At 44.3% G+C, this 15004-nt stretch overlaps 1 protein-coding gene across 3 annotated transcripts in view; it reads right to left on the minus strand.

The window, feature by feature from the left end:
- The window catches only part of ACVR1 (activin A receptor type 1), a 133339-nt gene that overhangs the window by 39110 nt on the left and 79225 nt on the right, over positions 1-15004 (minus strand). For all 3 annotated transcript variants that reach the window (XM_053918688.1, XM_053918687.1, XM_024579821.3), the window contains 2 exons: positions 3125-3388; positions 709-920 (listed from right to left, as the gene is read on the minus strand). In XM_053918688.1, the coding sequence (XP_053774663.1) occupies positions 709-920; positions 3125-3388 (476 nt within the window). The remainder of the gene's footprint in view (positions 1-708; positions 921-3124; positions 3389-15004) is intronic.

The following is a 15004-nucleotide window of genomic DNA, read 5'->3' on the forward strand; positions in this document are numbered from 1 at the left end:
AGTACATGCCAGATTTTGAAAACTTAGTTAAAAAAAGTAAAATATCTCAATAATTCCTTATGATATGTTGAAATGATAATAATTATACATGTTAGGTTAAATATATTGTTGAAATTAATATCAGGGTCTCTTTCTTTCTTTTCTTTTACTTTTTTTTAAGGTGGCTAGTAGAATATTTAAAATTTTTACTGGACATCAGTCATTTAACCAAATGACTGTACTCCACAAGGGGGCAGCACAAGAGCGTGAAAAATTTAATAGCTGCTTTTTTTGGATGTCAAGTTTTAAAGTTAAATAACAGGGTGTTAAAACAATCTAGAAGGGAAAGTGATTTTTTAATATCAAGCAAAAGCTGTTTTTTATGAAAGTACTTTTATTGCTAAAAACAGAGTAACTGAGTTACATGAATTCCAAGGATCCACCCTTCAACAATATAGGCAACCATTTTCTCTTCCTTTTCCCTTACTCCCCAAAATCTGCTGAAGTAAATCTCCTCTCACTTAATGTAAATGTTGTCTAAAATTAGTGTTCTCACACAGGGGAGACCAGACAGGTGCCAGCACATGCTGGCTCGGGGTGTACAAGGCCAGTGGTTACGTGGGCACACTGTCCGGTCACCAGTTACTGCTTAGCGTTTCATGCTCAAAATAGAAAATCATCCTCAGCCGTTTTCATTATGCTTGGGATTCCCTAGGGTCACGAACTCACTGCTAACGTGCTGTCTCCAACATTGGTGGTGATGAGCCCTTCGATGGTACCGTACTCCACATCCCTGGGATTGAGGCGTTCTTGGTTGCGCCTTTTAAATTTTCGGAGAGCGACTCCCAGCAGACAAGCTAGAAGGCATACTGCAAACACTACGGACAGAATAATGAGGCCGACCTCCAAGTGAAAATTCTGCGTTCCAGGAAAGGATTTCCCTGGAAATGGGAGAGAAAACGGTAATTGGCTGTAAGGATCATTGTTTACTTATTACTCAATATTTATAACCAATGCCCTAACAAGTAGCTCCAAATCCTGACCACAAAGTCTCACAAGTCACAAAGTGTTAAACTAAAATACCTCCTAACACCTAGCCAATAGCCCAGACATTTTAACTATTATGCATTTAGACACAACTGGAAAAAAAAATCCATTGAGAACCATCTGTATTAATGCCTGTGTGTGAAAGTGCTTTTAAAATATTAAGTACTACACAAATCTCTGGTACTACTCTCATTAACTTGGATTTGATCTGTAAGGATGTTTTATCATCAATCCCTTGCAGGCAGATGTTATGCTCTAATATCCCTAGGAGACGGTGCTGAGTTAAGACCAAATTGCCCAATCTGCGGTTTCTCTCTCCAACGTACCTTGGATGTCTGTTGCTAAATTTTCATTGATCTTTTTATATCAAGATTTCTGCCTAGGAACCTATTCCTTCATCTGTTCTTTTTACTCAACATCTTCAACATTGATTCGCTCACTCAAAACATTGATTCACTGAGTCACTCCCCATTCAGACACTATTTCCTGTATTAACCATGCAAACATCCATGCCCTGCCTCACTCACGTATCCCTCAAGCAAATACTCACAAAGACTCTCTACTTGCCTAGTGAGTTAAATCAAAATTTCTTAGTTGGACAGTAAAAGTCCATAATTAAAAGGTCCCAAAACTATAACCGTCCCTGACTTTCAGACTCTTCTTGACGCTTTCACTAAGCCCCGTTTTTCCCCACATGTGACTTACTCATCTCCATGTGCCTGGCCCCTTCAGAGATCCAATCTCAAGCCCAATTTCCTTTACACATCTCTTTTAACTTTCCAAATCCAAATTCATCAACAACTTGGCACATGGACTCCATGGCACATGTCATTTGTATGATAAAGTGTAAAACTAACTATATACAACATTAAATCACAAATATTGTGCCTCCTTAATTATATTAGAAATTCCTTAAGGAAAAAAATAAATTTTCTATCACAACCTAGAGTCTAGCAGAGTGTTCTGCAGAGTAGGAACTTTTCATACCACAGATAGAATTTTTGTGTGAATGCAGACATTTCTTCATGTCTATCCATTCTATCAATAATAATTTAACTCAAAAAGTTTAAGAGTGCAGTTTATTCCGTCAGGTAGCCTTTTAGTTTTAACCATCTAATGATCTCCCTTTTAAAAACCTTCTTTTATTATTCAGAATTTAATCTCTTCTATATGACTGAAGGTCATCACCGTAACTTCAAAACTCACAACATGACTGTGTATCAGCTTTTTCACTTTTCTGTCTCCTCCCTCGCTGGCTGACATTTCTGGCAATGGATGCTCCCAGTAGCTTCTCCTACTCCAATTTTTTGGGTTGTTTCTTCTTTTGTTAGTGCACAATTAAATAAATATGCCTATTTAAAATGGATGACATATGGAAAGTAAATCTGGCTTGGAGTCAATCTACAAAGACTAAGGTACACTAGTATTTTTAAGAACTTTGAGATAGCAATTTTGGGCTCGTTTTATGGGGAACCAGTTTCAGGGGAGGACTGATCTCTGCTGGCTATGGAATCCATGTTGAACATAATAAAGGGAAGATTCCACACCAGCTACAAGGTTCGTGTGAAATCTCACACAGCTTCAAGTTTCAGTGATCCGTCACTGGGACTCAGACATGACAGAAGAGGTTAGTGAGCCTTCCTATGTCTCCTTCCTTATAAAGAGGAAAAGGTACTCCACGCAGGCACCTGAGTCTTATGTCCCATTGTCTTCCCTACACTCGCAACACAGAGATGAGTATTTACTAAGCAGAACTTTTTTTTCAGGAAATTATGAATGGCATCATCACTCATTAATTGAAAAGGGTATCAGGAGCCATTCCCTTGCTCATGGATACTAAGGGAGATATGGTTGGCCAAGATGTCCCCGAGGCAGACATCACCTTGTTGACTTTCCCAAAAATGTGCATCCTCCTTTTAGACTCCAAAGGCTGTGCCTTTCTCTTCCTCACCTAGAGCTGTCTCCCTTGTCACCCACTGCCTCTGCTTCAAAGAGCTGGAGTAAAGCCTTGTGGCTACTTACATCTTTAACCCACACAGAACCAGCACGACACTCACAAAAACCCTCTATCTAGAAATAGGAGAAAGTCCATGGGAACCTTTAGTGGGCAGCTGGGCCGTGATGTTCCTGTTACACCAGTCCCCTTGGCAGCATTCCACAGCTTGGCCAGGTGACGGCGGGGTCTTACAGGTCATCTTCCCCTGCTCGTAGACCTGGAAGCAGCCTTTCTGGTAGACGTGGAAGCCGTCGTTTATGCTCAGTGAGGAAAAGCACTGCTGGCCTTCACAGTGGTCCTCGTTCCCACAGGAAAGGCCTTCACACACACACATGTACAGTTTGGGGTTCACCTTGGGCTTCTCATCTGCAAGAGGATAGAGAAGAAGGGGGAAAAAAATCACTGAATGGATTTTACACCACTGGAGGAATAACACAGTTTCTCCAAGGCTATTATAAACACATTAACCAAACAGAAAGTCAAGCTCAGCATCAGCATTGGCCATGATGTCCACATGCTGTTATCTTGTTTCTCTAACTTGACCAACTATCAAAGAATAATCAGCTCTCAATATACGAACACACTTCTATAAGCAGTGCTCTCTTTTAGATCCCGCCAGGCCAAACACTGGTTATAATTCGTCCACGTGCCTCTGAAAATGAATTCTCCCACTGTGGTTTTCATGTTATCTTTGGTCTGATGGGCTCTCATCTCCCAGTCCTTGCATCAAAAATTATGTTCATCTCTTTCATTTTATGGAAAAGAGAAAAGAATGGTTACTAAGTACACGGCAGCTATCAACACCAGGTTCCTGCTAGCACCATGCGAAGCTCCAGCAGCCAGTGGCACAACGTCAACGGTGGTACCGCTGCCTTCTGCTTCAGAAATACACCGGTATGAGAAGGGTTTACAAGTCTCTAATTACAAATCCGTATTATCAGTACTTCAAGCTAGATGCCTACACTAATTTTCAATGGTAGTACTACTGAAGTCTTTACATCAATTACAATGGAAGTTCATAGCTGCTTACATATTTTCAACTGACAGAAAAGCAGTTTGGCGCCAATTATTGAGGATGAGGGCACAAGAAGACAAAAGGAATAGAACGATGTTTGAACAATGAAGTTACAGAAGGGATCCGAGGAACAGCCTACACCTGGCGGGTCCAAGACACAATGTAAAGAGGCAAAAATGTATCATCAGTGACAAACCTCCAAGCAGACCTCCTAACTGTGTCTTTCTGAAAACATTCATTTGCAGTTTCACTTTTCAAATCACTCGTTCTTTTCCCTTCCCTTGTTGGAATGATTGGTTGAGAGCTGCTGGTCCCAACGGTTTCCATTAGTGGGGAAGGAGAGTGAAGATACAATATCGACAGCTGAGTCCTAGGAGCCACTGATTAGCTAACTGAGGCCACTCACCGAAGCACTGTGCATATAAGGAAATTCAGCTTTCAGAGCTCCCTGGGAAGGTCTAAGGCACAGACAGTCTGCCTGCTGACCCTGAACCCTCTGTCACAGGTCTGTGAGACCACTTTTTTCTTAAAGTAACAGGTTGGGTGGCTGTGCTTAAGAGACCTTAAGTGAAGGTCTTTGAAAATGTCAAGTTCATTTACACAGATCTGTGTGGGTGCGTGCAGAGATGTGGGTTATCTCAAAAAGAAAAAAGCATTCTTAATCTTCCTCTTCACAGTGAAAATAGTTCAGTGCCCACTGTAATGTGGGTGCCTCATCCCACAGAGCAAGTGCATGCAGACACACAGACACCGGCCTTCTATTTATAATTGACTTGCTAGTTCTTTTGAAAACCACAAGGGGCTCATCCAAAGTAACGACATGCCTGAAACCCGAAAATCCAAAATAGCCGCTGACAGTATATGTGTGTCACCAACTCACCCCCGAGAATCAAAAGCCCTCAAACATTTTTAATGAGCAAAAACTTTAATGAGCCAAGAGATAGTCTTTATTTTCCCTGCCTAGAGAAATGGAAGAGAAACTCCAGCACCAATCTATTTCTATGAGGATGAGAAACATATATATCTGTTGACATAATCCAGCAAAAAGTTTACACTTGCCAAAAGCGAGTTGAAAGATAATATTTCTAGGGAGTCTAGACATGCCTGTCACTCTTGAATGGCACAAAGCTGGCTGAGGGCTGCCAACTATGCTGCCCAACAGGTGACGATTCTTTGGAGGGACATGGATGGGCAGAAGGGAGGGGGAAGAGTTAATGGTGTCATACTGATTTGTTTGTGATATACAGAAGGGAGTTAGACTGGATTTTTAAACTATGCAGTAATGTAGTTTATGTACATTCAAACCTAAGCATGCATTTTAAAAACACAAATATTTGTTAAGGACCACATATACGCAGGGGTCATTCCCTAACACAGTAAAGAGGTGGTGTCGGTCAATGCTAGGTCGGGGGTGGAGGGGTCAGTGTAGTGATGAAGGGGTAAAATAATAAAATAGGAGATAGTTCACAGACTGATAATGGATTAAAGAGTACAAATTACCTAGCTCACTGTACAAATGGCCCACTAGGAACAACTATAAACAGTATGGTTGACCCTCCTTATCGGCAGGTTCCACGCCCATGGATTCAACCAACTGCTGATGGAAAACATTTAGAAAAAAGTTACGGTGTGGCTGGTGTGGATATACTATGGAGTTAAGCCTACAGTGACTGCATCTGGACTGAACACGTGCAGACTGTTTTCTTGTCATTCTTCCCTAAACAATACAGTTTAACAACCACCCACAGCATTTACACTGTATTGGGTATTATAAGTAATCCAGTGATGACTTCAAGTGGATGGGAGGATGTGCACAGGTCACACGCAATGCTCTGCCATTTTACGTAACAGATCTGGGCATACGCATATCAGCAGGGTCTTAGAAGCAATCTCCACAGGCAACCAAGGGACAACTTACCTGTAGAACATGGAAGGCTCACTCATCATCGATCCTAAGGAAATGGATGATCCAGAGCAGCAAAGAATTAATGACACTTAGTGATTCTAATTAAAAATGTCAAATTGAAAAAAGAAAAAACACAACAGGCCCTGGCCAGGCAGCTCAGGTGGTTAGGGCGTCGTCCCACTACGCCAAGGTTGCAGGTTCGATCCCCGGTCAGGGCACATACAAGAATCAACCAAATTGATGTTTCTCACTTCCCCAATTCCTTTCTGCTTATAAAAGTCAATTTTTTTTTTAAACCCAATTACAATTTTTCTAATGTGCTCTCTCAAAGTGAAGTCTACTATTAAAAGATCCAGCCCAAACTGAAATCGAGGTCCATGGATGCCAGAAGGGACACTACTTTCCAAGGTCCGTAGTTTCTAACAGGACACGGGCACAGTGTGACAGAAGTTTGGATTGTAACCTAAAGAGTTCTGTCCAGAATTGAACAGCCTCAAGTAAGTAAGGTCTTTAGTAAATTTCCACTCTCTATACCCACTATGAGGTCATAAACTAACTCAAATTCACTTATCAAATACTCTCCTTGATTCTTTGTATCCGTAGAGTGGTTGAGTAAGACGATCAAGGTTAACTACCTTTAAGTCGGTCATTCTTCTCAGTAGGGTGTCAAAAAAACAGGGTTTTCATATCCTCCCCTCCACAATCAAGAAAAAGGAAAAAATACAGGAATAAAGACAGCTATTAATGATCTGTAATAATTAATTCAATCTCTGATATGGAGGAGCCAAGAGCTCAGTCCAACAGTTACAGTTAGCTCACGGGAAAATATAAAACCTTCACCAATTTTTTCTTATTTTGCTTTCCTCCTCTTAATTTGTATATTCCCATATAACTAGCAGAGCCCTTCATGCATCTATTTTGCATATACAGCCAAATATAAAAACCCTAAATTCGCAAGAACATAAAAATGACCACATGTACCCATCGCACGCTGGTACACATGCGTGCACGTTTTTAAACGCCCCTTCGGCAACTTTACCCAACAAAGTGGATTAGTCAAAGGGATGCTACAAGGGTTTTCTGAGCTAGGATTACTAATTCAACAAAGAAAGTTAAAAGCAAGGGAACGGCATTTTCAGATCTTAAGATCCACAATTCGAAGGAACACAGCAGCAGGTCCCAGAATGCCCATGACTCACTGTTTCAGTCTTGTCGAAATTTAGGAATAACCCTAACAGGTGTGGGCCTGTGGTATTTTATTTGGGACAGGATAGTGGTGGGAGGGCAGTGGGGGTGCAAGAGTCATCACAAACCCCTTGGAGGGCCACAGGTACGTTTCCGTGGCTCTCCAATCGTCCAGACTGTGCTGTGAATACAGGGCTCATCCAAGAAAACCAAGGAATGGATAATCCCCTTCTCTGCCTGAGTTCCACCCAACAGGCAGGAAGCACCGTATCTCATATGAAGTATTTTATACTTGCCTATGCAAATAACCAGGAAGTGTCCCAGCAGAAGGCAGCAAGCCTACTCCACCTAATTGGCAATCATTTAAATAATTCAGCAATTTAAATGCCAAGCCAGAGGTATTCCCTCTCTGAGGAGCTCACCCACATTGTTTGTTCTCAGAGGCACCTCCCAGCATTACTCAGTGTTATGGCTGGCACCGTGTGCCCTTTGTATCACCGGTGCCCGTGTGAACACACTCGCAGCCTGGGTCTGGCTGGGAGCGGCAGGGAGTTCTCCGCGCCTCTGGGGAGGATGCAGTGCGGGTTCCTCAACCAGACGCACGGGCTCAGAATCCAAGGGGTTCACCTCAGCCAAATCTTTTAAAATAGGTTTTTTTGTTCAGGGTAATACCTCACCATCTAGTCACGCCTATTCTGCATGGCCCAATCCTACCCTGACAGAAGAGGCAGAACAAAGAGGACCGTGGACTTTTTAAGACTGTCCATAGTCAGGGGTAATCTTGTACTTCATTGTAAAAGTGTTCACACGTATGTTTTCAATGGGACTTGGGCGATCCAGGCACAGCAGGACGGACCTATCCCCAACCTTCTCCCCGCCTCCTGCCCAGTCACGTACTCCGTAATACTTTAAGGCATTTAAACTGATTATCATTCTAAATGGTGCACAAAACCCCACGTTTCCCACTAAAGTCTTTGACACAACAAACAAACGAGAAGATGCTACAAGTAAACCAGCCTCTAACTGTGACCCCAGAGGTCAGCAAAAGGGACAGCCAAGTTTCTTATCAGCTCACCTCAAAGTAGCACGAAAAACCATGCAGCTATTAGATGACTGTTATAAAAGTCCAAGAGCTCGGGACTTTGTAGGCTAAAAAAGGAATCCCAAACACCCCTGGACTCCTTCCAACAGTACAAACGATTCATTCAAGAAGACAGCTTATATTAGGCTTATGGAGATGGGAGACCTTCTATCGTCTCCTAATCCAAAAGTACAGTTTGGCACCTCTCCAGAATCTGAAAGCATCTGAGGTCTCTGGCATTAAACAAAGGCTTAAGGAAGGATTTTGCAATGCCAGCAAACCTGCTCCAAGACAGAAACACAAAGGTCCATCCGGAATGCCTCGTGAAGGGCATCTGATGGTCTGGCAAGCAGGCCAGCTCCAGGCTCAGGACTCAAATACACTAAGTGCCTAAATACTCTGATGATAAAACACTCATTTAGGGAATCCAAAGCACACTGCTTTCCGATCAGAGAAGCTGATACTTGGTAAAGTTGTGAAGCCAAGAAGAAAACGTGCTCTAGGAGCTGAAAGAGGATAGACACATCTGAATGAGATCACATTATATTTGAAAAATAACAAGATCAATGGTTTTAGGATTTCCAAGATTTTGAACTCCTGATGCCTCCACTCCAAATGTGTTCTTCCTCAAGGTTCCCTAACTCAGCAAATGCCGCCCCCATTCAGATGTACAAACCTGATGCTCTCCGGCTTTCGTCACTCTCAAAACAGACACAGTCATTAATGTGGCCCACAGAAGTCCTGGTTGATCTCCTCTCTGCCTCTTCAGAATCCAACCCCCGCCCCCCACCCCACCCCCAGACCCCCTCAGTTCTTGAACGGCCTCTTCCTGCTTTGGGATCTCAGGTCCCTTAGGTGTGGAATTCCCTTCACCTGGAAAGCTTAGCTCCCTCCCTGTCAACACCCCTACCCTCCTAGTTAGTCCCTATCAGCCCCTCAGATCTTACATGTTATTTCTCAGAGAAGCCTTTGTTCACACACCCAGATTTAAAGCAGAAACCACCTGCACACCCTCACGAGCATGCCAGCATGGCTCCTGAATGGCCAAGTCTTTCCCGCAGACTATGCGTACTACGGGGGTAAGGACCGAGCCTGACATGCTCACCATCCTATGCCCTACAGCTGCCTCAGTACTTGGCAGAAGCACCAGCCTGATGAATATTTGCTTCAGAATGGATTTTCTTTTCACAGAAAGAATTTAGAGGTGGGAAGAGACATGATGCTGGTTTTCAGAGCAGACTGAGCCCATAAAGTCTTTAAATGTCAGCAGAGAGATCTTAAGGCAAGGCTTAGTCACAGAGCCAGCGTGTCTGCGCAGACCACTTCTTCCTCGCGGGGTTCGCCACAGCGCCACATCTGTTCACCTACTCGGGCTTCCACGTGCGGAAAACCCGTCCTTCCTGTGGAGTGGTAGGTTTCTTTGTTTGCTTGGGGGTTTGCTAGAAGAAAGAACTAAAACATGAGTTCCTAAATCGGAAATTAATACATTATAGAACGGTAGAGCTATTAAGAGTAATCCTTCCTTGGATGGCTGATTTGAGGACTTTTAGCTTCTACGGTCAAAACACAGTAAGTGCATGACTCCAGTCAGTTCAGAGGGGTCGTGCAGGGCTGCCTGCTCAGCAGTGAAAAAGATGCCCCCGGTGTTCACTGCCATTTTTCTCCTATCAGTGAAAATAATGGCATTTTCCAGCAGGGAGTAAGGAAGAGTGAATTACATCATTTTCCCCTTCTTGCTTTGCTGAAGGTGATAAGGATTCCAAAGTCATACTGCATTTGAACTGCTAAAGCTGAGAGAGAAAAAAAAGTGCCATCTGTTTATTTTGTGTCTGGGCTGACTCCTTGTCTGTGAAATAATCCCTGTAAATTAAGCCTATTGCAGCAGCCACACCTTCTATTTCAAAGCCAAAAACTCGGTCTGTGTTTAAGTGACTAACAAGTTAAAGAACATTATGGGGTATGGACCTAAGACAATATTGGTCTGTCTTTTCTGTGCTTTTTATGATTCCCCGAATACAGCAAAGACTTGCCTCTAACTTATGTGCCATGTCTGTGAAGCAACTCCTTAATATGAAGAAAATAATGACCCCTTTCTTCATTTTGTATTCAAACTTCTTGAATCTCTGCTTCAGAGAAGCAAACTTTTTATTATAAGGCCTAATGGAAATTACCTACCAAGGAATTCTTTTAGAGACTAGAAAATACCCCCACCCCACCCCAGACACTGACAATGCCCGTGTCAAAGTCAGTGTACCTCAGTCTAAAGAAGAGGGGGAAAAGATCCACCTGGCGGATTATGCGCATTTCCGATAAGTCATTCCTTGTTCAGATTCAGAAGAGAGACAGCGAAATGGTACACCCTCTACAGAACGTCGCTGGTGAGGCCTGTTGTTCAGTGTGGGAAGAGGTGTTCCTGATGCTGGCTGTTCCCTGCCCCAGGGGCAAACTAGGGAGTGCCGGGCTGCTCCACGGAAGGCTTCCTACCCAGGCTCTAGAGGGAAATTTTTGGTTTTAAAGGAAACCTTACACGAGGGCTCTAGGGCTCTAGACGGGAAAGGACGCTGGCGAAGGAACTCTGGGGCAACCCCAGTGCCCAGCTCCTACCTCTATTTCCTCTCCCGTGTCCTTCCCTAGCCCCTTTTCTCCAGGATTCAGGGATCGGCCTCCAAGGTTGACAATCTCTGCTCTGCTTACCATCTGCAAGCCGCCACCACGCCCTTTCAGGAAGCTTTCAAACCACAGAGATAAACCCTTCAAAAGATGGGCAAGGCTCCAATTTGTTGAACAACTGTCTGACAACACCAGCCTCCAGGCATGGTGGCACCCAAAAGCTAAAGGTAAAAATGTCTGGAATTAGTTAAATTCCTCTTCCCTGGCTCCCTACACTACCCCACTCCAGAAAAAATGCAGAGAGGAAACAAGGCATTTTCTAGACTCTTTTCTTTCTTGCTCAGATGAGGCAGCAGAGAATAAGACACTCAAGGGTAAAAAACTTCACAGAGCCCAAGCCTCTCCAATATTGCTGCTTCCCTGACCCTGACTTACCAACTCAAGTCCCAAGGCCCTGGGAGAACTCCAGGGAAGGTTAATGAAGAAAGGAATCCCACGTCTTCAATCCCATGAATACAAGCCTTGTGCATCTGCATTCCAGTCGTTCTAACTTGATATTTGCTATACGTTTCTTCTCTCCCTTATCAGTCTAATTAATATGGTGCACAGGAATTCATTAACTCCCAAATTTAATGCCCTTAAGAAGGCTTACTAGTGATAAATTTAAGATCCAACCATTAGCATGAGCAGGTTCAGTTTGGGTCATTTTGAGCTTCTTTTTTAGCCCCAAACCCACAGAAATTCTCCAGGTGCCAACACTTAAGGTAGAAACCAAAAGCATTTCTTCATAGTGCTATGAACCAGACTGGCTTTTCAAACACACCCTCCTTCACCCACAATCTCTGTGGCAGGGCACACCATTCCCAGCTTCCACAATAATCTTGGGCCCTGGCAGAAGAAAGGCAGCTAAATCTGAGATGTGTCACGAGGCCACTGGCTGGAGAGCAAGAATATCTAAACACAAACCAAGGCGAGAGCAACAGGCCAGCATTTCCGCAGATTCTCTTTGGCTCCTGGAGTTGCAGAGCAGTGGCGGCCTAAAGATAACCCAAGTATCTACGAAGGGTCACTTTTAAATAGTAGCTTTAATACCACAAGTCATTTCAGAAGCATTTCCTTCCAGAGTCTGCCACGCATGCCCAACAATGGCAACCCGCTGAAGAGATGACAGCCCAGAAGGAAATGGAAGGAGTCCCAAAGGGGAACAGGCAGCTCCCAACATGCTGTGATTCTATTCTGTACCCAAATTTGGACTGCTGAGAAAGAATGATCTAGCACAGAGACACCTTGTAGAAGTGATTGACTAACAATTATGGGGATTAAAGAGCAGGTAGACAATTAAACAAATAGTTTAACCCAATGCCTCCCCTTTCAAAAACGGAGACAGATAAACTGTGGATGGCTACCATCCAGGAGTGTTTTTAGGAAAGCCTTTCACTCCAAGAGAAAACACTACCTCTCAGTCTATCTGGACCACAGTTTGGCTGAGCAAGAAGAACTGTATGGAATCTTCACCGCATAATGTACATACGCAGCCACTGTGGCCACCCACTAACCACAGAAGTGCCAAAGAGAGCAGCTCTGAGAGCCTGCTCCTTTTTTTTTTCCTTCCTTTTAAGCCAGGGCCAAAGTTCCCAAGATCTTCCTAAATATTAAAATCCACCCACCCCCCACCTACCCCAAGTGAGTCCACACTGTCTTAAATGGCAGTCGGCCAGGGGCTGGTGCACAGGGGACAGGTGCTCAGTGGGCTATTTTCAGTTGCTATCAGATCAATCGGGAGCTGCACATGCTCAGTAGGCAGGCAAGTTTTGGTTGCATTTCAAACTCTGGGCAGCCAAGAGACATACACCTTTCACAGCTGCCAGGGCAACCAGCTGCCTGGTGCTCCTCCCAAGACGGGAGCAATGAAAACACTGTAACCTGGCCAGCCAGCATGCCAGTGAGCAAGCTGTACCTCTCGTCTCACTGCCTGGGTTATTCTGAGCGGGCTTATTGACACTCCATGGCAACATAGGAACAAAGGGCCAGCTACAGGGATTTAAATGTCTCACAAAAGTTGCTAGAAAAGTCAGCAGCCCAGACATCTGCTTTCATAATAAAAGTGGCAGCGGAATTATTACTAGATGAGTGTTGCTTACCACAGCTTCATTGTTTGTGAGACACCTGTAACAAAGGTCTATTCTTTGAACTAAGGTTTGTTTTTTGTTTGTCTCTTTTTGTTGTTTGCCACCATTGAGGTGGCAGTTGGGATGCCTTTGAAACGCAACGTGTGGGCCCACCTGCTGCCACATGGCAAGGGGACCGTGCTTTCTTACCCGTTTACCTCTCACCGTGCCATGCCCTGGGATCCACTTCCGCCCACAATCCTTCCGAAACATACAAACTGCCCTACTTAATCTTTCAAGAGCTCTCCCTGCCCATCTAGGAGGGCCTCAGCTCTCCTTTCCCCAGACCGCTCTGGCCACGCTGGACCGACTGCCCTGGCAGTATCCTCCATCACCATCACCCCACTTCTCTCGGCTCGGCCCTCCCATGGACTAACAAGTCCTTCTCGGTCCTTCCTTCACTAGTCTAATGCCTGTTCATCCTTCTACGTTTTCTCCCTGGGCTGAGGTCCCCAACCCCAGCCCAGTGTGATATGAAGGCCCTTCCCTTGGACCCTCCGAGTGCTGTGCTCTATCTAACCTTTGCCGTATCCAGCTGAACTGTGAGTCGTCAGCAGGAACCACTTCTAGTTCCGTGGACATCACCAGTGCCCGCCAGTGCACTCACGCTAATTTATCAATTAAAAGAATGTATGACTGACTTCAGAAATAACAAGTGTGGAAAGGTCGTAGAAAAAAACGAACCTTTGTACACTGCTGGCAGGAATGGAAACTGGTACAACCACTACAGAAAACAGCGTGGAGGTTCCTCTAAAAATTACGAATAAATCTACCATATGACCCAGCGATGCCTCTTCTGGGCGTCTACCTGAAAAATCTGGAAACACTCATAAAGATATACACACACCTTCGTTTGGTCACAAGATTATTCACATTCAAGACACGGACAGAACCACAGAGCCCTCCCCCGATGACTCGATAAAGAGGACATGGCGCGTGCACTGTGGGATGCCGCTCGGCCAACAGAAAAGGTGACGTGTCGCCACGTGCGGCAACACGGACAGAGCTCGAGACCACCCTGCTTGGCCAAATAAGTTAGATGGGGAAAGTCAGCCACCATGTGATTTCCCTCGTATGTGAGATGTAAAACAGAAAGCAACACACAAACAAGACAAACACACAAGCAAAACCTCAGAGATACAGACAACAGTGTGGTGATTACCAGAGGGAAGCGGGTGGGAGGAGGTAGAAGAGGATTACCAGAAGAGGAGGTAGAAAGGGGGTCAGATACAGGGTGACGAAGGCAGACTTGACTTTGGGTGGTGGGCACACAATGCAAGACACAGGTGATGTGTTATAGAGCTGTACACTTGAAACCTATATAATCCTATTAAATAATTTCACCCCGACAAATTTAGCAAAATTCAAAAAGAATGTAAAATTGTCTTATAACGGATTCTCTTCCCACAAACTCAGTAAATGCTTTGATAAGATGTGCTCTCTTATCTCCTCAGCCTAGATCAGTCCCTCTGTCTCTCATATTATCTTTTTTGTCATAATAATAATTACTTATTCCCTTGTTTGTCAAATATTCATGGAGCACCAACTGCACGCCAGGCACTGTCTTGGACACTGGGTGTAAAACAGTGGACACCACAAGGTCCCGGCCTCTCACACTCAGGGCTCACGTTGCCTGTGAGCTCCTCACAGCTCCCCTGTTACTGCCGCTGCAGTAGAGTCCTCCAGAGGTCAAGTGCACGTACACAGAGAGTCACAATAAAGAAGAAGACAACGCTCATGTGTTTGACTTTGTCTCTCCCGAAAAAGGCTTGTTTCCCCTGCATGACCAAGAGCCTTCCCTTCCAAAGGCACTCTCTCCAGCAACACCAATTAACTACCAAAAATCACCCTAACCTTAGCAAAGCTGACATTACAAAGCACATGAACTGGGACATGAGATGAAAAATAAAAGGAAGCTACATGGTGTTCATGGCATTCTTCATCAAAGAAGTCACATTCTAAACTGGACCATGGGTGTTTTTCCCTGTCCTTCAATTTACAACATTCCTGCACAAAT

This window comes from Desmodus rotundus, chromosome 2 (genome assembly GCF_022682495.2).
Source record: "Desmodus rotundus isolate HL8 chromosome 2, HLdesRot8A.1, whole genome shotgun sequence".
Lineage (NCBI taxonomy): Eukaryota > Metazoa > Chordata > Mammalia > Chiroptera > Phyllostomidae > Desmodus > Desmodus rotundus.